At 36.4% G+C, this 27,578-nt stretch overlaps 1 protein-coding gene across 4 annotated transcripts; it reads left to right on the plus strand.

The window, feature by feature from the left end:
• The first annotated feature begins 1,769 nt into the window (after positions 1-1,769).
• Positions 1,770-26,375, plus strand: tspan18a (tetraspanin 18a). Of its 4 annotated transcripts, none has more exons than XM_019075236.2 (9): positions 1,770-2,135; positions 13,154-13,239; positions 23,291-23,386; positions 23,751-23,945; positions 24,516-24,590; positions 24,676-24,774; positions 24,852-25,013; positions 25,367-25,450; positions 25,704-26,375. In XM_019075236.2, the coding sequence occupies exons 2-9, from the start codon at positions 13,237-13,239 to the stop codon at positions 25,749-25,751; spliced, it is 762 nt and encodes a 253-aa protein (XP_018930781.1). In that variant the 5' UTR covers positions 1,770-2,135; positions 13,154-13,236; the 3' UTR covers positions 25,752-26,375. The 4 variants fall into 4 exon arrangements, with proteins under 4 accessions (XP_018930781.1, XP_042583441.1, XP_018930783.1 ...); XM_019075238.2 differs by having other exon boundaries at positions 1,776-2,135; positions 13,154-13,230; XM_042727507.1 differs by lacking the exon at positions 13,154-13,239 and having other exon boundaries at positions 1,775-2,135.
• Positions 26,376-27,578: the final 1,203 nt, after the last annotated feature.

The raw sequence follows: 27,578 nt of genomic DNA on the forward strand, positions 1-27,578 counted from the left end.
TTACAGTACTACCTCATGCAATGCTGCAGCTTTGGTATTTTTAAGTCTCCAGTCCTTAAACAGAGTAAGATGGAAGTGAGCTTTCACTTTTGTTGTTCTATACACAAGAAGGAAGTAAAGGAGAAGATAGCTTACAGACTTGATCTTTCCTATAGCTGAAACAGGTTTGATTGCCAGGGAATGCAACTGATAAACTATGTAGGCTACCTAGAATATTGTGTTGTTTTAGATAAAATGTGTCTGGCAAAAGTAAATGTAAAGATATGCCCAGACTTCTGACACAATGAAATGAAACCCTGAATTATAGGCTCTAGATTACACAACAGACTACAAGATAGTCCTTGGTTTATGCATTAGTGATAACTGAAAATATGAAAACAAGTAACCTGTGACTTTTTGGATGCGCTTCTGCTAAATCAGTATAATAGGATCCTATGAAGAATATCATTTTAGGAATCATCAAATCTTCAAAATCCCCTCAAAAATGTTTGCACTCATGCCCTTGAGCTTGCTACTGAGAATAACATCTCTCTAAAATGTGTGAATGTATGGCTGAAATTGTCTGTGACAGGAAAGAATAAAGTGAAGAGTGCAACAGAGCAATGTACCTGTAGTCTTTGTCTATAAATATAAGCCTCAGGGCTCAAGCGGAGCGTGTAATGTTCTAGGTTGGGTCACCTTGCCTTGAAGCATTATTTATGCAGTTCTCTCAGGACCTCACAGAGCCCAGATCAGTCAGTTACAGTTCCTACAGGCAGCACTGAGCGCTCACTTGAATGTCACAGTCAATACAGAGTCTGACTGGTCAAGAGTGATGCCACAGACTCACGTTCATGTTTATTTTCAGAAGAGCACACGCATTATTTCAAGTCCAGACAGGAGAGATCCATGAGCAGTCACCAGGTTAACCTCAGGATGCTCTTTGCAAACGTCTTTTTCTTTTTTAAATTCTAATTCTGCTAATTGTGGAAGTGTAATTTTTGATCAAATTACAACTTGATTTGACTGGATTGATATTTTTACTATATGATGCAATACATATAACAACACCAAGGCCATGGGTTCAGTTCCCCAGGAATTATAAAGTACATTGGAAAACAGTGCAAGCTGCTTTGGATAAAAATGCAGGAATGAAAACAGTTTAAACATTGTAGTTCAAATTAGAAATTTATGAATAATTTGTTGATGATCCATTTAATTCTGTTATTACAATGCATTGATGCATATTTGCTTGGTACATCTTTTTAAGATTTAAAATGCTACTTGCTGGCTGAAAATATTTTCTGAAACTTGATGAACTGATGCTGAAGTAATATGTGTTCTAATATCTTATATTTTATATTTGGGTCCTACATGAGGAGCAGAGAAACTAGTAATGGAAAGAAAAATACAGAGGCTGATAGCAGTAAGTTCATTCTTTATTTAGGAGAGAAAATTTGGTCTCATCATTTGTGGACTTGATTATTTTCTACACTGAATCTCACGTCTCTGTTTGATGTTCATGTAATATGTGACTCACATGTCTATCGGTAGTTAATAAAAATCAAATCAACAGGCTCAGTTGTGAATCTTTCCTATGAGGAAAAGGCTATAGCCTACCCATATGCTGAGTTTTTCACAAAGCATATATAAATAAGCCTTCGACAAAGCCTTCAGCTCAAAAAGATTTCAAAGTCACCTGCTGGTCAGAGGGGGTTTGGTCTTACTGGAGACTGAATGACTTGATTTAGGTTTCAGAGCCTATAGCTGCTGCAGCACGGTTTAAATCATGGATTTCCAGCTGTGTCAAGTTATATATAACATGATATATAAAAAGATGTAGTAGGTATAGCCTATATATCTATACCAGCCCCATGATTTTGTCTGATTTACAGGACAATTAGTCACCATTATGTGGAATATGAAGAATTAATGTCAGGAGGCGTGAAGGTCTAGTAGCCGCCCAGAATCGCGCAGCGAAGTGTTGAGTGGAGTCAGTGCCGCTGAATGATTCAGTGCTGTCGACAGGAATGAATAAACGGGGCGAAAGATTCACACAGCAGCTGAAGGAATCCTAAGGACGTTTTCATCCTCTTGGATAACGGAGTTTTCGTTAAGTTCGCCTGTACTTAAACGCGACGATATCACAAAGCACGGTAGGTGTTTATACCAAAGACAACATCACTGTAAACTGAAAGCAGCAGATAACTGTGGAGACGCGTGTGTATTTCTGAGGATCTGAAAGTTTCTTAGCGGACATGGACGTGTTTTACGATGACATATCACAGTAGGCTATACATTCGATAAACAACAACAGGTTTTTATAATATTTTAAGTTGTTTTGGCTACCTTTTTTGGCTACCTTTTTTGTATTGAGACCTGTTAAATTTGACTGTAATTCCATAAAAGAAGAAACCAATTACTATTAACTTTTGGTTTAGTTTAAATTGATGACAAAAATATAATCATATGAGCATTTCACATGGCCTCCATATGTCTATAGACTAGAATTTATTGGAGATGAATTACAGTAGGATTGTTTACAGGTTTGATCATCAGTTAAATATTACTGCTATTCATTTGCATAGAATAAGGTGGGAGATGTCACGTGCTTTTTGGGTGTAACCCAAGTCATTTGCGATGTTTTGAAGACGGAAGACTATTTTGTTTGTTGGAAGGACGTCTATGTTTGTGGCTGACATGACTAACAATAACGGGAGCCAAGGGTTTTTACTTTTGCTTTGGTTAACTTGTGTAATCCCATTTGGCAACTGCCAAACCTCACACGTGCTCCTTGGGATTATGTTGTGCGTTTGAATTCAATCCAGCCATATTTCTCATTTTACCCTCTTATACTATCCCCACTACCAGTTGTACTGTCATTTTCAGGTAAAGTGATCATAAGCAAAATCAGTAGTACAGGGCAGGTTTGTTTGCTGCAACTTAAGAATTACAAAAATATGACAAAAGTGAAAATAATCAGATAAAGGTGGAACATGTTAGTTTGATACAGGTGCAATGTGGCCACCTTGGTCTAACCAGTTTGATCAAGATTTTCCTGGTCAGTTTCCCACCAGATGGTTGTCAACCAGATCATCTTGGACCAGCTACTGACCATAAATATCCAACTTGGACTAGAAACTAGGCTATTTAAAGCAAGAAGTTTTAATCTGTGATTTCATATCTGTGCAGTACAGCTAGAGTTAGACTATTGTGAAAAATTCCAACCCGTTCTCACAGAAAAATATAGGTATATCATATCAGCGATTTTGTATAAATTTTTGTATGATTTTTTGAAAAAAAGCTATCATTAAAGGCCAGCCCCTAAGCCCACCACTAAACATAACTGTCACTGGGGCATGAGCAGATTGTATGATAATGTACCAATACGATTAAAAGCGGGTGAATTAACCAATTAGCCAAAGTGTAAAATAGTTAAGAATTGCCATGGGATTGTGTTTAATATTCAGGCTTTAACTGTTGTATAACAATGATCAGAATCCATCAGAACAGTTTTAAGAGGCTTTTAGACTGAAAGCTTCTGTTACATGTTCTGTAACATTTTAAGCTAAAGAAGTACTTTTTTAATGCATCATTCAATCATCATTAAAACATTTTTTTTTTAAATTGGTCCATTGGAAAAATACATTTTCATAATTCTGTTTTTAAACGATAATCAATGACTATTTGCCGTGCTTTTACCTGATGTCCCACTTTTGCTCAAGCCACCCTACACAATTTAAGACACATGTTCTTCAGTACTCCTAATACCCCTGCAATGTGTTGTCATTCAGAACACTTCTGTCACAAATCCCTGCTTCCAGAAATCGAGTGGCCATTTAAACTTAAGATAGATGTCAGAAGAAATCCCTTTTAAAGCAGGCGGAGCCGTCATCCTCTGATATCTATTGCTATTCATCCTCTGGCTTTAGTTAAGACAGGCAAAGCCACTTAAAAGAAGCAGGGGGGAGTAGCTGATTGGCAGGTGAGGGGCTGATTTGGAGGCAGCGGGATTAGAAGAGTGTCTGAAAGAGAGGAGAAGAGAAGCTTGGTCAGGACCTGAATCCCCCTCAGTGATTAAACTGATTAAATGCATTTACTGGGTGGAGATAAAGAAGGGTGTGGAAGGGCTGACGTGCCAACACATAGACTTTTCTCACTGTGTATTTGCTGTTTACAGCATAAAACCAATTTCTCTTATCTCCATCAGAAACAATGGCTCTTTAAAACAGGCTCAGACAGTTAAAGTCAATTATACAACCTGTCAGTGTCAAAAGCTGTTGGATTTAGTCAGACTTTGTGGCAGGCAGGAGGCGAGGACGAGCAAAACAGCACCACAGGTGTAGCACTTGACTGACTTGAGTATATCACACCACCTGTGGTGCCAGTTACAGTACAGAATATAATGCCTACTGTCTGTTGTCTATGTTTATTCATGTTCTGTTGATTCTAGTTTTCATGTACATTGTATAATTATGGTTAAATGTCTGATGAAAAACATAGCTTTACTGAACTATACTCATAGGGTTTGTTACTTTTAACATATGACACATGATAAATAAAAATATTGGTTAATTTAACTTAAAAATATTGAAGTCTGCAGAATTGTATTTCCTTCTTTTAATGTCCTAAATGAAGAAATGAAATTTCCCACATTGCCCCACATGGTCTGTCTGTCTCTCAACAACTCGTTGGTTAAAAGTCCTTTTATGTGTTGGATTTTTTATTTTATTTTATTTATTTATTTATTTTTGCTCTGGCCACAATGGGACAATCTGTCATTTATTTGAATGACAGAAGGGTGACGTGTAGAATGAGAGCTTCAATCATCATCTGCATCATTTTATTGCATTATTCATTCCATACAATGAAAGTTAAGTCTTGCATTGTGTTTCACAAAAGAAAGTTATTCAAGTCATGGATAAAATAAGGGTGAGTAAATGACAATTTTCATTGTTGGGGGAACAGTTGAAATTCAAACAGGCTCCACCATGTTAGGTTTGGGGAAAAGTCCGAATTTAAGAATTGAATTGCTATACAACAATGGAAGTTTAATTGGAATTAAAGGAAGTGGAATTTAATTAATTTAAATTCAGAAATTCAACAGGTGATGTTATTCTGCAAGTAAAGTTTTCCTTGGTCAATAAATTAGTTACATATAAAGAAGTATAAATGTAAATAAAGAACAAATTTCTATAGATGGCATTTCAAATAAACTAAAAACTTAAACAATGTTTAAATTTCAAACAAGACTTTGTCCATAATTCTAAATTATGTCTTGTCAAAACCAACTTTTTAGTTTGAACCTGTGCTTATTGTAGTTACATTTCAGTTCATTGTAACACCATTACTTAGATTCAGATTCGAATAGTAATTCTGAATTGTGTTGGCTACTGTACTTCAATTCAAATTCAGGAATTTAATTGGAATTTAGAAAGCATTCTCAATTGCACAACCACTATGCAGTATGCACTATGCAACATGTCAGAGCATGTGCACTAGCCACCAGACAAAGTCTCCTACAATAAAGAGTTTCTTTGTCCAGGGCTCCACCTGTGAGCATTTGTGATGCTTCTTCCCCTGCCATAATCAATGGCAAACCAGGAGATCCCCAGATTTCAGCTTGTAAAGGCTGGGGCCGTGCGTTGAGGCCTCTCCTGGGCCCATCTGAAAAGCTTTTGAAGGGTCCGTATGTGGTTGAGAATGTGGATAAAGCTCACAGGTGTCTGTGTTCATTTTTACTTTCTGATGCGAGTCAGGGACCTGCACCATGCAGCGCATTGGCTAATTAGGAAGGAAAAGAGAGAAAACAAAATTTCATTTCACAATGAGGCAGTTCTGTCATTCCACGCCGCATATATGTGTAGATTGGTGTCTTTGTGGGGAGTCACAGTGAAATGTCCAGAGACACGCAGAAGTCCCATCTGTTCCTGTTTTTCAGCTGCAGTCAAAGCCTTGCTGCTTTCTCTAAAGGCTTAGCGGGGGGAACTGATCAGGGGAGTGTATGACTGCATTCAGGTGTTACTTTGGTTCCAGAGATTTATGCATTATGTAAGTGTATTTTGCATACATTCATACATTTATATTATTACAGAAATTATAGAATAGAAGACAGCATATCTAGTATCATCCATCAATCCTCAGATCTGCTAAAACAAATATGGCTAGGCTAAAATACTTGTTTTATTTAAAGAAAAAAGAACATTAACTTCACATTCTGAAGTCATTTTTATGGTTGCAGGCTTCCTTGTCAACGTCTGCAGCATATTGAACAATGGCCAGGTGGTGCCAGAAAGCTTTCTGTCAAAACTGCTTTGATACAACAGGATATTTAGTGTGTACTATCAGTAATGTCCCTCCCTAATTGTTTTCTTTGACAGACCTTTTTCGCTATGCACAAAATTAATTTCCAAGTGAAATGAGTTTTGTACATCAACGTACATCACCCAGAGTTTAAAAGTAATTAACTTGGAATCACACTTGCGAGCCTACGAGCTAAGCAAACTAAAGATTTTCACCAAATGGATTTTTTATTAACAAAGGATCAGCAGGTTGTGTTTTGGATGCTAGTCGCTATCATGGGATGCAGGTGTTCCAGCCTAGACGGGTGTGGAAATTCATAACAGGAGGGTGTTTTGGGGTTTTGTACTGTTGTGCTAATGGCTATGAATGTTGCTTTGTATTGTATTCAGTCTCAACAGAACTGGATTTTAATAAGAGTTTAATAATTGGACATCTTTAGTTTTCCTGCCAGCACTTTGACTGGGCCATATCTGGTCTCTCTGGTTACCTTGACAACTATAATAGAGACTCATGTTTCCTTTCAGATTATTTGGTTGCATAAATGTTTAGACTGTTGTTTACATTGTATTGAAAGACAATTAACTTTTAAACCTCTAGGGACATTAAGACCAGCCTTTTTTCTGTTAACATGAAGGTTAATGTACTGGGACTGTTAGCAGGCGGAGGATGCTCTGTGCTGAACATGAGAACACAAGCAGAACCCTGCTCTCTTTGTGTGCTCTCTTGTTATAGTACTGTGTTGGAGTTCAACTGAACATTGGTGTTAATCTCAGTACCTGTAAACCACAGAGCTCTAGCATTTTTCTGTGGTAATCAAATTTTTAACCCATTGCATGTTTCAAAAATGCAGTCTGTTTTTTATCATCAACGCCCAGGCTTCTTAAGGCATCAGTAATGTGACTGTCGTTCATAACTGTGCCATATATTTTTTAATTGTTGTTTTTTAATTGTTCTGAAAATAGGATTGTCTGATGGGTATTTTGATTCAGCACTCAGCTCTTTGGCCACATTATAAAATGCACCAATATTAAAAGTATGGCTGATTATGTTTGTTATGTATAACAGCAATGTTAAAATTCCACACTCTTTTGTCTAAACATATTAAAAATAACCACAATGACTGAAACAAAAGAAGGAAAATACACTAAAAAAATTAAATTAGTCATTTAAAATGCTACAAGTAAATTAAGGCAAACTTTGATAGATATAATTAACATAATATTGTCCACAGCCTTGGCCGTTCTGACTCGTAGTGTTATTTTGGCACAAATCACCATAACTGAAAATTTGAAAAAGAACACAACACCATGAACAACAGCATAAAGAGTCAAATTACCCAAATGTAATTTCAAAAACCTTATTTCTGGGTTTGGTTTTCAGCTGAATGAAAACTTTATTTTGGTTTTGTGTTTCTGTAAAAAAAAAAAAAAAACTTTTTGGTGCATACAGTACTTTTGCCTTCATCTGTCATCAATCTCTCCGCGAACCTCTGCACTGGCTGAGTAATTTACCCTGCCTCCATAATTGTCCATTTTTATGTAACCTGTAAATTTGAAAATGGCAGGACTCACATTATCCCACAAGAATACTTCATCCGCCTCTCTCTCTTTTCTGTCTATCTGCACTTGTTTTTGTTTTTACAGCATTGTTCTCAAGATGTCTTGTTTAGCTCTCCAGTGAAACAAAATTATCTTTACTTCCAATCTGACACTACTTGTGGTCTAAAGTGATGTTATAATTAAAAAATAGCACATCCAAACTCCATATGCTTGAAATAATAGCAGAAAGAAGAGGATTATGGGGTGAGGAACTGCTCTCTACAATTCATTAGACATGCTGCTTTACTGCTGTTCACTGTGTCCTGCTGGGCTCTAATAGAAGCTGAGCTTCGTGTTGGTGATGAGAGACTCTTTGTAATCATGATCATTAGGCCCAGATGGCTTGATTGTTGTGAGGGATGTGTTCACCTTAGAAATTCAACTTGGCCCGAACACACATGCAGACCAATCAGTATTGGACAAGAAGTAGCAGAGGTGCAATTTTAGTCATAGTTTTACATTCACTACGATGATGATTATTGATTTTTATGGTACTGCGGCCTTCAGTTATGTACCCAATCTAATGTTTTGAATTTGCATTCATGAGGTGGCTTGAACTCTCTCCCAGAGGCCATTTATTGGGTAGATGCTGTTTGATGTGAGGCTGTGCGAACTGAAGTCAGAGCTCCTGTTTTCGACCAGTGCAGTAATAAATCACTCTGACTCCCTCAGGAAGTTTGAACATCTCAGACAATGAAACATTGGGAAGAAATCTGGCCATGCAGTAAATAAGTATTAGGTATTGCCTCTATGACTTTCCAGGTGTCTCATGGTTGCTAGTTCAGTCTGCAAGTAGAAAATGAAAAATCTGTGAATGACAGGATTTTTATTTTTTCTGCTTCAGTGCTGTTCTGCAACCTCTGAGCATTTATGTATATCCCCTCATGATATAAGTGTAATATGCATGTAAATATCTACAGTGTCAGTGTAGGAAAGTAATCCTGCACTTTTAGAGCTTTCTGGACCATTGACTGCTGTTTTGTGTCAACGAGTCTAGGGGGTTGAATGCATATAAAGAATGTGAAAAATGGTAGTTGTGATAAGCAATCAGGTGATTATAGGTATTTAAGTGCTGTTTGTTAAATGCACAGATGTCTAGAAAGTTTTTGTTTGAGTTTGAATTTTTTTTTTTTTTCATTTGATAATACTAAAGGAGATATTCAGTAAGAATGTGGTGTTCTTACTGTCCATTTTGCACATTTTACAATGCTTAGATTTATTCTGCGGAATGATTTTCTTCTGAAGTCAGTGCAGAAAAAGGGAAAAATGTCTGGGCTGAAGAGGTCTATGATACCTGGACATTATCGATTGATATTTTGTGAGAACAGTAATTGTAATGGGGTATGGGATGGGAGTTTCTTACAGGACAAAGAAATGTTGAGGAATGAATGTGTGAGTTCTATTCTTGCCAGTTAAGAGTTTGTGCATTTGTTTTCCTGTCATTCTTTCTAATTTAATGACATAACCTGCCAAGTATCATTTAATATAATGCAACATTTATACTTTAAAACTTTATTTATTTGCACATAAAACAGCATATAAACTGCATTTAAACATTTAGCCTATGTTTGGTTGTACAGCCTTTAGTTTCATCATAAACTTCATCATAACAATGAGCAATATGTCCATTTTATTAAATTACAGAATGTTGGCTTTTTATCAGAATAATTAAAGAAAAAAACTGACAAAACACTGGAAAATGCTGCTAATTAAAGCAAATTAGAAAACACAGCCTTTCGGTTTTAATGGCCATATTGAGACTCTGCATTGTGTTATTTAGTGAATAATTAGATTAAGATGAGGTTAATTCAATTACATGTGCCGCCCTAGTTGGTTTATTTCAAAGAGGGAGTGTAACTGCACTGTGGGCCAGCCAGAAGATGTTACATGAAACTTTTTCTCCTTTGAAATCTTTGTATATTTACATAAATTGATTTCAACAGCTGGCTCATAAGTTGACTGCCCCATAAGGGAAAAGTCTTGGTGCTTTGTATGTCTAGTCAATCCCTGGATGTTTCTAAGTGTATTTTATGCTAGCACACCACCCACACTGAAATACTGCATTACCCAATGACTTCATGCTGAAGGAATTGTTGAGCCAGTCATTGTTATTGAAACCTCCAAGAGACTAATATACCTAACCGTGATGCTAGCTGCTTGTGTGTTGTTGAGTTAATAGTGGAGATCAGTGGATCATTGATTGTAAATATGCTACATTTAGTGAATGTAAAGTGCATTGTAGGAGATGAAGAGAAGAACTGTGTATATTGGGTCCTCACAGGTGGCGCTACAAAGTTATAAATAGTATATAAGCCATGCACTCTAGGTTTGTTTTGAAGAAAAAGATCAAAAGGTATGCCTACACCAAAAATTAAAACATAAAAAGAGTGAACTGGTCCTTCACATGGTCCATGGCCCGATTCTGTGTCCTTCCATGAGTGTTTTTTCAAACAGTGAGCTTCAGTTGTGTATACTGTATAGTAGCTGAATAGCTTTGTGCTCAGTAAGTGGATGGATATGGGTCATGATTGATTCCCTTTGCCCCTGCCATACTGGAACAGACTCCAGAGACCGTGAGAGAAGCCAGGCTCCTCAGTGTTTTTGCCATGTACTTTGAAGGTATACTGCACATAATTGTATCCTTGGGGTATAGAGTATGGCCTTCAGTGCTCCCCTTTCATGCCTAAGGTTTTCTCTGATACCTGTCATCTGAAACAGCAAGAACTGAGCTTTTTCAAAGCCTGATCTGCATTGTACCATGTAATGCTCAGAGGGACTTGTACGGGAAGGGAATCCTTACATGTAGTATGGCGCAATTGTGGTTTTCATTTTTTTTTTTTTAATACAGTTGACCTGACCGAGGACAACTTGTTCCCTGCAAAACCTTTGGGAGGCTTTTCTTAAATTGTGATATATTCAGGCGTATTTTAAAGTGCAAACAGCCTGCAGAAAAGTGTTCACATGGCAGAATGTCTTAGATGGCTCCATCAAATGACATTGTAAGGCATGGAAGCTGAGTGCAATGCACACAATTTAATTCCCAGTGCACATAATTTCAATCTCTTGATGGGTAGGCTGCCTATAAACTGCTGAAATAATTTTTGGAAAATTAAATGAAGCTGAAATAAAATATAAACATGCAAAACTAAGCGAAACGAAAATTAGAAATATTCCTAGAAATATTACAAAATTAGAAATATTGCTTTGGTAACTAGCTGAAATAAGTTCTAGATGTAATTACTAAAACTAATTACTAAAACTGAAAAGCTATAGGGATTAAAAAAAAAAAACAACAACTAATAAATGTGACAAAAGCACATAAAAGTACTAAAACTTAAAAAATAAAAGCTAACTTAAATATTAACAAATACTATAAAAGTATATAAATAATATTAAATTAACGCTGGTCCTTTCTGTTGCACAAGGTTGATTTGCCTTCTTTCTGTCCAGTTGATATTTACTGTCTAAAAGTTCCATGCTGCACATTAACAGTTGACTCTATTTTGTCACATTGTTCTAGGCCATAGCCTGAATCTGTCATATCATATATTCCACAAGCAATCTAAACAGCACCAATTTTTAAAAAAGGAATATCACACTTATTTTAGTACTCATATTTTAGAAAATATATTTACTGCTTTTCTGTTAACAGGACAGTATAGGTCAGCACAATGCTAATCTCTTTTAAATAAGTTATTTTTTTACAATCCACTATAATACAAACAGTTCACAATCAGTGACTTCAATGATTCCTGTATGTATGCTTTTCATAAATTTGTTTTTTTAAACATGATAATATGGTTTTATTAATCAAATGTGTATTAAATACATATGTACTGTGTATATATATTATGTAATAGTTATACTTGGGCAAACGTGTCCTACAACAGAAAAACATATGCTCCTCAGCTGAATTGCTGGCATGTTTTCTGCCTCATTGAATTGAATCAAAACAGACAGATTCACTTTTATTATACTGTACTTTGAATTACCATTGAAGCCCTTATGACAGCTGGAAACCAGTCTTGGTAATGAGTGCTGGTTTGTTTATCTCAACTGTGATGAGTTAGTCATCACACTGTGTTCCAGTCATGGTAAAGTTAATGTGCCGCTCTTTCTCAATCATCATTTCTCACAGTTTGTGAAGCATTGCAGGCTGTGGAGCCCGCAGATTTGAACGGCTCCTAGAGGATGTAACTCCGCTGTGCAACAGCTGGAAAGTTACTACAGGCAAAGATCAATATGGATGGGGAAGCAGAATTAATGTTCAGGAAAATGTGAGGTTTTGAAATTTTGTTAAAAATATCAAACCTCTTCAGTTTTTAGCTTTTTTAAAACAATTTTTTTTTTTACAGAATATATGTCAGGTTTTAATTATATACATATTTCTGCTTTGGATTGTATGTATAGGGTGATATTTTAGCAACACATTTTTTGTGTAATTTATTTTTATTTTTTATTATAAATTTTTATTTTACTTCTTCTTTTTTTTTTTTCAAAGCAGAAACAGAAATCTGCCAGTCTGATGAACTTCAGCTTTGCCTTTGCCTCCTCGTTCTGGTTCTCCTGAGCATTACATTGTAACACTTTGATGTGTTCTGGTTGGCTCTGTGGACCTCAGACAGTTTCCTGCGACATTTTATTGGTACTCCATTTTCCTCTCTGTTTGTTTCCATGGAAACAGATGAACGTTTCAGTCCCTTAGCGGTGTGCCCTATACGAACTCCCCACCATGGCTAATCTGCTCTTGATGCTCTGCACTCAGAGGGTACAGGTTGACAAAGACTTTTTTTTTACACAGTGCATTAAGTACTCTGGACACAAGTGTCTTATATTGTTTTAGTTGTGTGGCCTCCTAGTTGATAATCAGTGTGTTAATGATATTCTGGTTCTCTGAAGAATTGTGCATGTGAAGCATCCTGGAGCTTGAAGGTTAAACTGAATAAACTGCTTGTGAGGGCCTCTGGAGAAATTCTCCTTTTTGTGAGTGAAGACAATGTCCGTAATAGCCACCAATGGTCTCAAGGTCACTGGTCAGATTATAAGCATGAGGCCTTTGTCTAAGTTGGATGCCCTTGTTGTTTCGGAAGGGACCCGATTAGACATCTATCTGTTCACACTTGGAGCACCAAAAGCATGCATGAATACTAATAGCAAGATGATTGCAAGCTTTAAAGAGAGCTGAGTATGAGGCCTCAATAAAATTATTTTATGACATTTATAAGTAACATATGAAATAATGATTTCTTCATTTTCTGCACATTTATCCACAGTCTCAGAGAAGGAGTGTGAAGCAGATTTCCGAAAAGCATCACGCTTACCATCAGCTGGAAGGGAGAGACATTTACAGGTACATATGGTATGGTGAATTTTGATAATTTTAAATCATGCCATCAAAATCTGATGGCTCTTGTCACCAAGGTCTGCACGCAAATTAACATTTAGTTGATTCTTAACTTTAACCTCACATTTAAACTTGGGAATGCTGCCTGTTTGTGTATCAACAACCTTCCATCTTAAGAATCATGTTTTCAATAAACCCTCATCATCCATCGGTTTTTATTTTGACCTGGGCTTTCTCAGTGTTCCCCAGTATAATTTAGTACACTTCTCCTTTAACAGTTTCTTGGAAGAATCAATAGTTTGTCTCTAATGCTTGTCAAGCCATATTGACAGTATAATGGTAAATGCTCCTCCTAATCATTTAAAGTTGGCATGAAAGAGAAAATTGTAATCATAATTTCTTGCCTATTGTGAAGTATATCCAAGTGAAAGGGCTTTTCGAACAAGAACAAAATGCAGGGCGGGACTTGATTTTGTCTATTGGGAATTGATTGGATCGTTGTTGTTTTCTAAGTGCAATCATTTTATGTGAGTAACAGGTTGATGGAGGAGAAGGATTGAAACTCATCTGGTTGTTGGACAACTTTATTGCTTATTATAACATTTTAATTGTATATTTTGACTACATGATGAGGGTTGCTGCACAAATTTCTGGCCACTAAATTATCAACATAATCAAAACATTGCTGTTGTACGCGATGTTCTACATGCTTTCTGCCCTCTGAAAGTTGGTAGTTCAGACTTTTTTAGTCAGCTCAGTTTGGGCCTCTAAATAAAGCTGAGGAGGGGTTTTTTCCTCCACTATGAGCTCCATATGTTCCTATATCAGACTAAATGAGCTATAAAAGCCTTATGTATCAAATATAATAAAAAAAAATCACAAATTTAAAATATATTTTGTCAAAATTTTCAATAAACTTTTATATATATAAAAAAAGATTTTTAATGGATTATTATTTTATGTCTGAGGCTTTAAGATCTTTAAGGATCAGAAGGTTTTGCATGGAATTTTTCCTTGTTATATACATTATATGCAAAGAAGAGGCATGTGCCTTCAGCCTGAAGTCTTAAAAAAGAAAATTACAGCTGAGAGAGAACAGACGACTTTTCATTTGAAAGTATGGTAAGTGTCTAGTTCTGAGCAATCTGAGAACACATTTTGAATGGAGGTTGCCAGGGTTTCCACTATCAGCAAATTCAGACATTCCCGCACTGAACAAACATCTTGTTCTCATGCTGAGTACATTGTGGCTTTTTACTAAATTCAGCCGCTCTAAGAATGTACGAGAAGAACAAGGGTAAATTTAATCTCTGGATTTGTATGCCATAAAATGTCCTTTTTCCATTGTTAACACTTGTTTTGTCTAAGTGCTTTCCTTTTCCTTCCTTCGGAAGTGCAAAAATGTGAAGGAGCCTGAACACCAGTATACCAAACTTTCTCAAAACAGAGGCTCAGTCTGAAGTGTGTTAACACTGTTCTGCATTGCTTCATTCATGTTATTGTTGGTATTTAGAGCAGATGGTGCAAGAGTAAAGTATTTGTGCGAGAAGGTTTCCTGCTGGCTGTTTCTTTTTATCAATACTTCTCCCTCCAGGATTGATCTGTTTTTTTCTTCTGGCTCCCTGAGTCTGTCAAACCTTATCTCAACAGGGTGTTAACAGACATTCAACATAGCTAATGGTGAAGTTTTTCATCATGTTCATGCTTTTCGTTGCTGAAAGCTTGTATTTTGAGGTTACATGTCCAAAAGGGTGTCTGGCGATCTCAAAGTTTATTAAAATGCAAACATTTGCGAATAAAAACCTGAAATTCCATTGTTTTCAGGGAACCAGACACCCACCCAATTTCACGTACATGTTTGTATCATTCTCAGCTTGTCCTTAAAGTATGAGATGTCTTTTAGGAGTTGTCTTGCTCTCAGATTGTGACTGGTATTCGCTAGAGACAGAGAAGAACAGCACAGTTCAGTGTCTATCAGTTAGCAGATAGCACTCAGTTGCCCTTCAACACTAACTCCCTCCTTTCCTTTTAGAATAATTAGAACTGGGAACATTATGGTAACACATAGAGGATGTTAATGATTATGTACTCTCCTTTTTGAGAGGTTTTCAGGATTGTTATTCTCTCCGTTGTCATAGTGAGTATTTTTGGATAATCCGGAAAGATTGAGAGAGAGCACACTACATCTCATTTATATTGTACTTAAATTACAAGAAAATATTACTTGTTTTTGTAAAATATATAATTACATTATTTTGGTCCTAATACATCTATATTGAAAATCTTCCCCTTTTTCAAATTTCCTTTATAATTACTTTATTGTTCGTTTTTTTTTCTTGCACTAATTAACTAGTTTTAGTGGATAAACCACCATTAAGAGTCTAATTTTGAAATATGAATATATGTTTGTCTACTAATATTTATTTATTAATACATATTTATTGATTAACTGATATTAACTTCTCTAATGACCCTTTTGCATGTTTTTTATATTTCATAATTTTCACGTTTTATAAATCCTATTAGTAAGACGATACTCTGGCATTTACTGATTCTTTCCAAATGAAATAATTTTTGTTTAGGTGTTAGATTTGATATGCTTTTTGATATTTTGATATTTGTCCTGAAATATCCACCATGTTTTTGTCCCTCACAGCGCAATGCTGTGGACTTCTGCTAAAAGGACTGACCAATACACAGATCTCTTATGTATTTTAGGGTCAGTGTTTGCACTTTCTTAAAAAATTCAGTTTAGTCTGTCTGACCTTACATCTGAGTCAAAACACATCATTTGAAGGTCATAGCATTTTGTGAAGATCAGAGTAACAGCTCCTGAATACCAATGAGAACATGGTGGATGAAACATCTCATACATGAAATGTACTGTATGAAGGATTATGAAGTCATTAAATCATTAAAATAAAAAGAAAAAGTTTACATAAAGTGAGCATTAAGTGTAAATTCACTGTAACTGTTTTCCTAATGCATTTTAAGAAAGACACATTCCACCTAATGTTTTATTTTCTGATAATTTTCAATCAATGTTATAAATATCTTTCAGTCAGTCAGCATAAATCCTACCGCTTTCTTACAATTGACTGTAGACTCGCATTCAGATCTGCCTCTTGCAGCTGATGGAGAGAACCAAGTTTCCATCCTACATCTTTTTTTTGTTTTCCGATAATCCGTTTCACTCGGATGTATGTCAAAATATAGAAGAAAAAAACTCACTACTTCTGTTACATTGCAACCTGAAGTACATAACAGGTGATTAACAGTCCAAATACAGGTGATTAATACTCTGAACTAAGGGATTGAAGAATCACTGTTTCTACTGTGTACTTTGCATGAACCTTGAGAAATGATTAGCTTCATCTCCAAAGAAAAGGCGGTGAGAATATTGGTGCAGCAACTAATCAACAGATCAATTCTTAGCCTAAATGCATTGATTGGCTCTAGCACTGGTGTATGCGTCTCTCTTGGGTAGATTGAGGTGCTGACCTAATTAGATACGCAGGCATCTCTCTTCAGAAACATCATCCTCAGATACAGCATGCTCTAGAATGCAGAAACTGTGAACGATTGAAGGCATCGGGCTGCTATGGGAAAGTTATAAATAATAACAGTGTTTACTGGTGCATGCTCTGAAACTAACTACTTATATTACCGTAATGCATTAGCATGTTTTTGTGTTGTATCATTCAAAACATGCTATTACATGAAAAGTAACCACTCTTTTTTTACTCTAAATTATTTCCTTTAAGTGATGCCCTTTAGCTTTCAGAAACAGTGTAGCATTCACTGACTGACTGCTTGTGCACCAGAGCACGGTTCATTAATACAGAGGTTATGATGTATGTTCTGATGCCACATGAGATGGTAATCAGATACAGCCATTTCCCAAAGGCTTTAGTAACTGTCTAAAGAGGAGAGGCAAGTCCTATAAATTCACTTTATGTGTCTGCTTAGCATTCAGCTCACCTCGCACAGCAACCATTGACTTCTGCTCTTTAATATGGATCGTTCCTCCATCCTCCCCCACAACATTTTTTTCTCGTTCCTATCAGTTGAGACCCATAAGAGGAAAATAATATATTTTTGTATGTAGTTAATATCATGCCATGCCATTTATTTAAAGTTATTTGGTGCAGTGACCTATCATAAAAGGTAAAAGCGATAGCCGTAATAGTTCGTTTAGGGGCTTGGATAAGAAGAGCGGGAGGAGAAAGAAAGAGCTCCCTAGGGGTAAAATACAATCTTTACTAGGTCAGTCTCAGTTCAGGAATGTATGCCAAAAATATCAACTTAGTTGCGTCAAAAGGACTAGATACAGAGAGTTCTGTACATCTAACAAAAGATCCTGGTTTGACAATGTATTACAAAGAGTGTGACTTTAAGGTGGCTTATTAATGTTCATTAATGAGTCTGAGTTCACTAATGAGTTCTTTAATGAGTCTGATCATTATGTAGCAAAGTGTGTATTGTGTACTTTCAGTAATGTCATTTCCACCTCCTTTTCATTATTATGAACAAATGAAACATTGTTGAAGGGAATTGCCTAAAGAAGTGTGGAACCTTTGAAATCAGGCTTTAACTTTGACTCATCTCTCTCCTTGTGTTATTACATGCAAAATAGAGACTTTTCAGTGCTAAAGTGTTTTAAGTTCAATATATTCCACTGAAATCAGCCCCATGCTGACACAGTTATGAGAAAAGTTAAAAGCATGCTGTCTGGTTTATATCACTTGGGAGAATGCAAATATGTTAAGTGGCTGTCTTTAACAATGCAGTATATGTTGATGGCATATTTTTCTTTTGGTTACTGTCATAGCAAACATTTGTTTGCCAGTATAGTGCATGTCTGTCGAACATTTTCTCAGCAAATGCTGAAGTGTTTAAAATGTTTATTAAAACTTTAGAAAAAAACTTAAAACATAAATTCTGATATTTGTTTGTAATGTAAATAAATTAGATATTTATAACAGAATAGCAGACTTCTTACATAAAATGCATAGAATTATCAGTTGTCACTCTCCCAAATGCAGCGAGATGATCTAAGCTTGTTTTAGTGTAGGTTTTTTTTATATAACTTGATGTCTTTGTTGCTACAGAATTACACTAAATTGTAAAAATATACTAGAAGGCCTTTTACTTGATAAAGTATACATTTTTAATCAGATGACGAAAGCTTTTAGTAGAATGCCAATCAGGTTTTTCAGCAAAGTTTATAATTCAGAGGCCTCAGAAATTTGTGTATCAAATATGATGTTGTAGGCTTTGTGGTTAAAGAAATAGTTTACTGAAAATGAAATAAATCTGTCAGCATTCACCCTATAAAGACAAATTATCATTGTATGCATCTGACAAAAAACGCTGAGACACTTTTCAAAACATCTTCTTGAAATAAAGGTTTGGAGCGACATGAAAGTGAGTAAATGATGACAAAAGATATTTTGTAACCATATATGTTTGTTCTCACTGAAGCTGCCAGTAAACATACTTTACCATTGCATCTTAATTCAGGCAATAGTTTGTTGATTGTATGGTATTCCTGTTTTTATTTCACTGAGCTTCAGATTGATTTGCTGCCATAATGGGCGTTGCAGTTCCTGACAGGGAATCGGAGAGAAATGTCAGAGGCAGTCCTTTAGTCTGACACCTATCTTCCATTTTTAATAGGTAAATGTGACAGACCTCTAACAAAAGACAGCGAGACTTCAGCAAAGGCAGTCAGTAGCGTGACATCCTATGCCAAAACAGAGTTAAGTGCAGTTTTAACTCAAGTGCAGTTTTTCCATGTGTGTTCAGTTAGAAAATATGATAATCATTCAATCAGAAACATGTTGCCTAATGATATTATTTGTTAAGCAATTTGTACTTAACTACCAGAAGAAACCAGCAAGATGGAAAGATCTTACACCAGTGCTGGAACTCATGGGTCAGCTGAGATAAACATGCACATGGTTTGAAGAGCAATGTCCTCACGTCGCACTCAAATAGCTTATAACAAGTGTTTACACACAATGTGAGGAGTGGATGAAGAAGATCCTCCTTACTGCCTCTCTCTGAGCTGTACCACCCAGTTGGAGGCTGTCTCGTGATGGATGAGTGCATTGTGAATTCAGTGTTTTGCCAGAGCTGTGTGAAAACACTTCATGTGTATGCTAGGATTCCTCCAGGCAGCAGTGACAGGTTGATTTATTCTGTAAGAGGCAGAGGCGGTGTGTGTGATTGGTTGTGTTCTGTAGCTGGATGCAGAAATCATAGCTCAATCCTGCCCCACTATCTCCTCGGTCATTGACTCTCATCTACTGCTCTGAGAGTGCAGTGTTTTTCCCCTCTACAGTTCAAAAGGTCCCATCAGCATTAAAAACACAGATTTTTGGGTGCTTTTTGAGTTCCAAATCCAAGATTGCAAGATTCTGATATGCAGAGTCTTGAGTTCTGTGGCTCATTTTTTGAGTTCCTGTGTATTTTAATATTTAAGACTAGGTTCGATTCCCAGGGAACACACATACTGTTTAAAAAAAATAAAAAATGTATAGCCTGAATGCACTTTAAGTTGCTTTGGATAAAAGCGTCTGATAAATGTAACTGAACAGAAGCCAAATGGCTTTTTTTATTTGACAAACTCTAGAATTACTGGATCAAGAAGCGGTTTAGTTCTGTAGTGATCCTGATTTTATTTGTGCTATACATTAAGGTCAGTCTGTTTTGAAAGAAAATTTTAGCTTGTTTATGAAAAGGTTTACTACAGCAAAATTTGGCTGTAATTACAGTATGTATCTTTAATTACTTGTAACATATCCACATTCATTTTAAACTGGATTTATCCATAAAATTACTTGTATTTCATAAGATATGTTTACATGCTCTAATTATTGGCAATCTGATCGAATTTAATCACAAAATTCATTTCAAACTGAAAGTTCTACCCTTAACAATGCAATCAGATTCACATATTTGTTTACGTGTGCATTAGCATTACATGTAGTACACAATACAGTTAGATCACTCAGATCACAGACTAAGCATCGACTTTTGGTTCCCAGAACTAGACTGAAATGTAGGGGTGACAAAGCCTTTGCTGTTGCTGGCCCCAAGCTATGGAACAATTTGCCATTATCCATCAGAATAGCTTCTTCAGTGTCTGAGTTCAAAAGTCTTTTAAAAATTTATCTTTTTTTCTCATGCTTTTAATGTTTTGTGACTGTGGTTTTCTAATGACGTGTTTATTGTGTTACTGGATCAATGTAACTGTGTACAGCACTTTGGTATACTAAGGTTGTTTTAAAGTGCTTTGTAAATAAATGTAACATTGAACATTGAACATCTATTTTGATGTTCGGCACATGTGCATTGCATCAGTTGCCACATTCAGAAACAGAGAAAGACACCACAAGTCTCAAGAGCTACAACAAGCATAACTGGCTTAATGCTTTGATGACACGGGCCTATTAAAAACAAACAAAAAAAGTTAGAAAAGCTTTTTCAGCAAATATTCAGTCTCTACCACTGACCAGATCATAACACATAAAACATAAATAATAAATTTAAACTGATTATTTGGTTGCATGTAAACATACTTTTGAATGAATTGTGAAACGGTTCTGGGGTGTGTTTCCCAAACAACGACATAACTTTCTGCTTAACCACCATAGTTGGAGAGACTAACTCCCTAATGATTGTTTACCGAAAAAGCAGGAACTTTGTAGCATATCCATAATTTGAATCACAGCTCATTTTCCAACCACACAAATTTGCAATGCTCTTTGCGAATGTTAGTTGGGACCTCAGTATGTATTCAGAAAACACCAAATTGTTGAACTATGCTGGTAACATCAGAACTTGCAACCATAGTTGGCTAACTATACATTTGGGAAATGCACCCTTGAATGATGTACAGTTCTTATGATGACAAAAATTACAAATCAATTTTTGTCATCAGAAGTATATAACAGTGCAGGCACAAGGTAAGTGTTGAGAGAATGAGTTCACTAGTTGTTGCTGTGCATATGTCAAACTTAACTGTCCATGCTCATCTGTGGTTGAGTATACTTTGAAAGCTGCTCTATGCGCAAGGTGAAGCAGAATATGGTAAAAAGGAAAACCTTGAATCTTTTTAAACGCTTCATAAAAATAATTTGTTCACAAATCAGACACAGTGGTTTGTGGTATGTTCTTTGGTGCTTGTTGGAAATGCTGGTGTGCAAAGATGTGTTTAAATAGTATAACCCCACGGAATGATACCGAAACGACTGGTGCCAATGCTGACTAGATTTTAAATTATTGTTGTAAATTAGTGTTGTCCAGAATTTGACTATTTTGCATGCAGTCTGGAGCCCTTCAGATGATGTTTAAGCAAAGCAGCACTGCTGAAAAAAGTGAATTAATTAAATAGAGTACAAAGATACAAACAAAAATTGTACACGGTCCATTAATTTATGTAATGCAACTCCTTTTATCCATTGTTGGAGTGTCTGGATTTTTTCGATGATGTTTAAAGACTTCAATAAAAAAAGACAGCTGTGGCTCTGTGATAATGGCCTCGGGACTTGTGGGCTGAGCCTTCAAACCTTCTGAGGCTGGTGGTCTTAATCTAAGAAGACTGATACGGCCAACCACACACATACAAATAAAATTGCTCACCCACCTTCGAGTTAACCGAGTTTAGCTGGGCTCCCAAGGTCCCTTCCATTCCGCCACTTATAACACCTGACTGACTCGCAGTGTTGCACAGGAAATTACTTTGGAAAAACCAGGCTGGAGGGGATTATTGAATTATGCCAGAACCGTTCCGTGAGAAGAGAGGTGGAATCATTTGCCGCCACGGCATCTACCGTCAGCTCCCGTGAAATCGGCCAGCTGTTCGGAGCTATTTTTACAGGGACCACAGCTGCAGAAGGCTAGCCGAGACACATAGCAAACCAGCAAATATGAGAGTCCGTCTGTTATTATACGCACTACTGCTTCACCTGATCCCAAGGGCCGGTTTCTGAGGCAGTAGCAAAGTCAAAGGTACCTGTGGGAGGTGAGCTCAGGACCCAGTGCACTAATGAAGAACTGTACCATCATTAACCTAAATTCCCCTAATGGCCTGTAATTATAGAGAGTGCATTGTCAGCAAGGGACATTTAAGCTTTTCATGGAGGGAGCACTTACCATCAACCTTATTACTCTAAAAAGACATGTGGAAAAAAGCATCAAACAGATTTTCTTTATCATTACAAAGCTAAAAAGCAGGAGTACTGAGTATAAATGCAGGACAAGCTAAAAATGATCATTAATTTCAGGCAACCAGAATCTAATTCGACCACTCTTTATGTTGTATTAGCACCTTCTAATATGTTTTTTGTACACCGTGCACCCTGTATTGTCTCGTAGCAGAGGAAAAGGAAATTTGCATCACTAAAGAAGCACAGGTGATGGAACATCGTTTAAAACACCTGGAGCATATAAGCAGAAAAGAGCTGGAGTGCTTAGATGAATTTCAGAGAAAGACTGGGGCACACAGCTTGCGGTCTGGAGTGCTGAAAGGACATGTTTATTTAGCCGGCTGAGTATCGCTCCTGGTGTGAAGATGAGCAAATGTGCTCCAGCAGTCCTGATGGTGTTTTTTAGCCAAGCTGCCCGCTTTCAGTACTCCTCCTCCTTATTTCCCTTCGCAGACAACTCATCGTGTACATCCAGTCAGCACATAACATGCATAAGCAGTCAGTGTGAAATTTTTTATAGAGAAAATGCTGTGAACTGTTTTACGTACAATTTTGCGTTACATTTCCAGGCATATGATTACAGGAACTGCCAATCATTCTTTGAAATACATAATGCGGCATTATTCATCTGGAGCGCCTGAACACAATATGTCTGTCAATGTGTGTTTTGTCAATGCCAGTGTATTATTTAAGTGACAAATTCACAAAATGATCTCACTGAATGAGCTTAAAAATACAAAAGCCCACCAGTCGCTGACAACGCTGACTCATGGACTCTTTAAACAGAGCATGTGACGTTCGCATCTCCTGTGGAGTAACGCCTCTCTTTGTTTCTTACGATGCTTCCTCAGGGGCAAGGAGAAGCTTCAGCAAGAGGCACAAGTATGGAGGGGGACTGTCTTAGTTGCATCAAGTACCTCATGTTCATCTTCAACTTCTTTATTTTTGTAAGTGCTTTCTTTCTCTTGAATGTCACGGGAGAATTATACACTTTTAAAAATGAAGCTTCCAAATGGGGGATTTGCAGTGATGTCGCTTTGAACAAATGTTAACATTACAGTATGGAAAACACACTGATCTTGTGACAGTGTGCCTTTGTTTTGCTCATGAACAACACTGCACTTCTTTTGTTCCTCAAAGGTGATTTTTTTAGCAGCCTCATGAATTTCCCTCTACCACACTAATGCTGTGGGAAAATGTGCTGTTCCATAGAAAAACTAAGCATCAGTCACTTTGATAAACTTTCATAAAATCATATTTTATGTTTATATTGTGCCGGGATCTATACTAAACCATTTTCTACTCCTTTAGCTTGGAGGTTCATTCCTTCTCGGGGTGGGAATCTGGGTGCTGGTGGATCCGACAGGTTTCCGGGAGATTGTGGCAGCCAACCCTCTCCTGTTTACTGGAGTCTATGCAATTTTGATCATGGGCGGGATGCTGTTCCTACTGGGATTTCTGGGCTGCTGCGGAGCCATACGAGAAAATAAATGTCTTCTACTGTTTGTATGGGATTTTCTTTTATTACTAGATATATAATTCATATTATATGTCTATATTGGATATTTATTGTAAATGCTCATTTCCCCCTTTTGTACATTTGAGATTACTTTTGCTGTCTTATAATGCTCACTTAAAATCAATCTTTAAAAACTACGATACTACTCTTAAGCAAATATCAAAATAAAATGTTGTACTTATAATTAATACATTAATTATACATTATAATACAATACATAGTGTATTTATTTAGACAAAAATATATATTTTAATATCAGCCATAACTTAAAAAAAATTGGCTTATCAGCATCAGAATTATATTAATATTATGCATCCCTATTTAGCATCCAAAGGTAACGTGTGTAACACCTAATAATGCTTATTTGTTGTATATTTAGGCATCCGAAGTACTTCACATCTGATTCACATTTAATATAAATCATCAATTTATTTAAAATGAGTAATATACATTTTAAAATAGGCTATAACATGAAAATAATAATTGGCTTATCAATAATATTGTGAATTCCTGCTCACATCTGATTTAGATGCAAATATCCTGTTTTTCTCCCACAGTTCTTCATGCTCATACTCATCATATTCCTGGCAGAGTTGGCGGTGGCCATTCTGGCATTCATTTTCCGGGAGCATGTGAGTATTATTATAACTGGATATGATCAAGCCACCAGTAATATACCTCTGCTCTCACTACTACCGTCTATCTGTGGATCAACAGCTCACCAGAGATTACTTCACCAAGGAGTTGAAAACACATTACCAAGGCACCAATAGCACTGATGTCTTCACCTCCACATGGAACGCCATTATGACTACAGTATGATAACATACTGTACAAAATATAACAAACTGATGGCATTAAAGTTGTTTAACTGGGTATTGGTGTCTTCCTAGTTTGATTGCTGTGGGGTGAACAGTGCTGAAGACTTTGATGATCAGAGCCTCTTCAGACAGCTGAACCCCAGCAGACTAGTGCCAGAGGTCTGTTGCCAGAGGAACGATCTGATGATGAGCAGAGAGGAGTGTCTCAAGGGAATTATGCCAATCCGTAACAAGGTCAGCGATGAGTTTAGTACAAATTAGTAAATGAATGGGAATGAATATGCAACAAGAAATGCATCAAGAAATTGAGTAGAAAAAAGAATGAAAAGCAAACTCAAAGGAAGTAAATATGTTCTTTTTGGAGGAAGGACAGTGTAGTATATGACCCTGTCTATGTAATAGCTCTGCAAATGAATGATTTGAGTTTCTGAGTCATATACTCTTCTGCTAGTACATATACATTGATTCTAAGCAATTTGGAATTGCATTACTATCAGTAGCTACAGTAGCTTCTAATAAAAAAAGGTTCAATGTACTGAAACAACATTTTGTTCTCTCATATGAAAACATGTACTTCTTTGAAACAGGGCTGTTATTCAGCAGTGGTGGACTATTTTGAGACATACATCTACATGGCCGGAGCCCTTGCTATTGTGGTGCTGACTATTGAAGTAAGGTTATGATTTTGCTTTTTAATAATAAAGTATGATGCGATGGTATTACACTTAGAATGTGATGACTAATTGTTTTGCAAGAACTATGGGTTGTGATCGCCACCTAGTGGAGAGAGTAGAAGTGGCTTTGCCATGAAATGGGCTTCTCACAATTCTATTCAAATGAATGTAGAATATAGATGTATTTTAAACCAGTATTTGCATTGAACTCTTTGCTAAACTATATTTGTTTTTCTTTCTCTCCCGTCAGCTTTTTGCCATGGTGTTTGCTATGTGTTTGTTTAGGGGAATCCAGTAATCTTAACATGCTGTAAATTAAGGACATTTCCAGGAGGAAGAACATGGCATGGCATGGACGAAATTTTGAAATAAGAAAAAGAAGAAAACACTTATATATTTGCCATCTCTATGTTGTTATGTTGGAATATCTGAGAATTGCCAAAAATGTATCGTACTTCACAGCTGGGACTTTGAGGTACTTGTGAAATCATTCGTAAATTAAGGGTGGCATCTATGGCAGTCCTTTAAGGTTAATGGAGGACACCTTGCACTGATATTTGGTTGAATATTTATAGATGACAAAAAGACTGATTTGTAACAAGATGTTTTACCTCTTATCTACAGTAGATTGTTCACCACTGCTCCAGAGCCATGCTTAAAAACAACTACACTGTGTGAATGGGAGTGTGTGTCTGTGAAACAGAGAAGATTGGTTTGTGTGTGTGTGTGCTTGTTTCTGTATAAAATCCAAGAGGCCAGCAGCTTCTATAAAGTAATGTTTTGTGAGTTGCAACCATGAATATTTTGTGATTTTAGCAAAACTGTGCTGTATCTGTGTTGTATCTATTGTACACATGACATTGAATGATATAAAAAAAATTAAATAAACATCTGCAGTGCTTATTTGCATTGTGTCCCATCACCATTTGAATATGGCTATTCCAATAGCAAATTTTAGCAAAAACATTAATTTTGTAGCACATATTAAATACTACATAAACCAATTATGGCTTTTAAGATTGTGTCAGTACACTGGACTATTGAATTTATGGGAAATGTATGATTTAAGTCTAACCCAAATCTCCAGAGTGGTGCATATATATTTCATGCTAAAAATGATTATCTAGGAAGCCCAATTTTAAAACCTACCTAATATGAAAGTGGTTTACAGTTCACAGAAAAAGAAATGAATGGAAAAAAAGTGCTACAAGTTGCTACGCTGCCTCAGGCTGTACAAGATAAATATCCTGGGCAGTGTATTGGGACTTAAAGAGACACACAGGTAAGCAGGTAAGAAGCCTAAAATGCCTTAATCCCAGTTTCATCATTAACGGTTGTTAACTAAAAAAAATGTAGAAATTCTTGCTCAAATCCAATAAAGCGTATGGAAGATCAATAGTTCTGGCTCCTCGTGACTTGAAAATGACAGTCAGGTTTTCAGCATGTTTGACAAGCTTGTCATTAGGTTTGCAGCCAGAATGAATTAGCTTTTTTCAAGTGCTAATCATCCATTAACCACTTGTCAGCAACATCATGTTTACTGATTTTCATTTCCTTGACTACCTGCAATTATTTTCTGAATGCTAACTGCCCGTTTCATTTTGTTTGCCTGCTTTATGAGCATTGTTTGTAAAATGTTTAAATTGTGAATTATATATATTTGTTTGTTCATGAAATATGTTAACCTACTTGTTAGTTGTTTTTAATGGTAGATTGGAGGTAGACTTTATTGCTCACACTGGGCACAATCAACATTGCTGAGATCTTCTTTCACCATAGCCAATTTAGGTCATGCAACACTCTACTAAGAAGGAAAGTAGCCGAATCAGATCTATCAGAAATAGTGGATCTGGTTTGATAATCACTCTCCAAAATATTAAGTAAATATGACAGTCCTCAAACTTCTTGATGTTCATGTCATTGTTGAAATCAAATGGCAAGGGTCAAATCTGCTTTATGTCAGAGATTTCAGCAAGGTTATGATTATGATTGTACCATTATGATTACAAACACAGTTTATAAGTGTTCTCGCTACACATAACTGCTGTGACTTGTGACTTTTTAAATGTTGGAACACAGTAGGTTTATAACAAATGCTTTATTTTCAACATGAAGGATCAGCCTG

Source organism: Cyprinus carpio, chromosome B7, assembly GCF_018340385.1.
Source record: "Cyprinus carpio isolate SPL01 chromosome B7, ASM1834038v1, whole genome shotgun sequence".
In the NCBI taxonomy this organism is placed as follows: domain Eukaryota; kingdom Metazoa; phylum Chordata; class Actinopteri; order Cypriniformes; family Cyprinidae; genus Cyprinus; species Cyprinus carpio.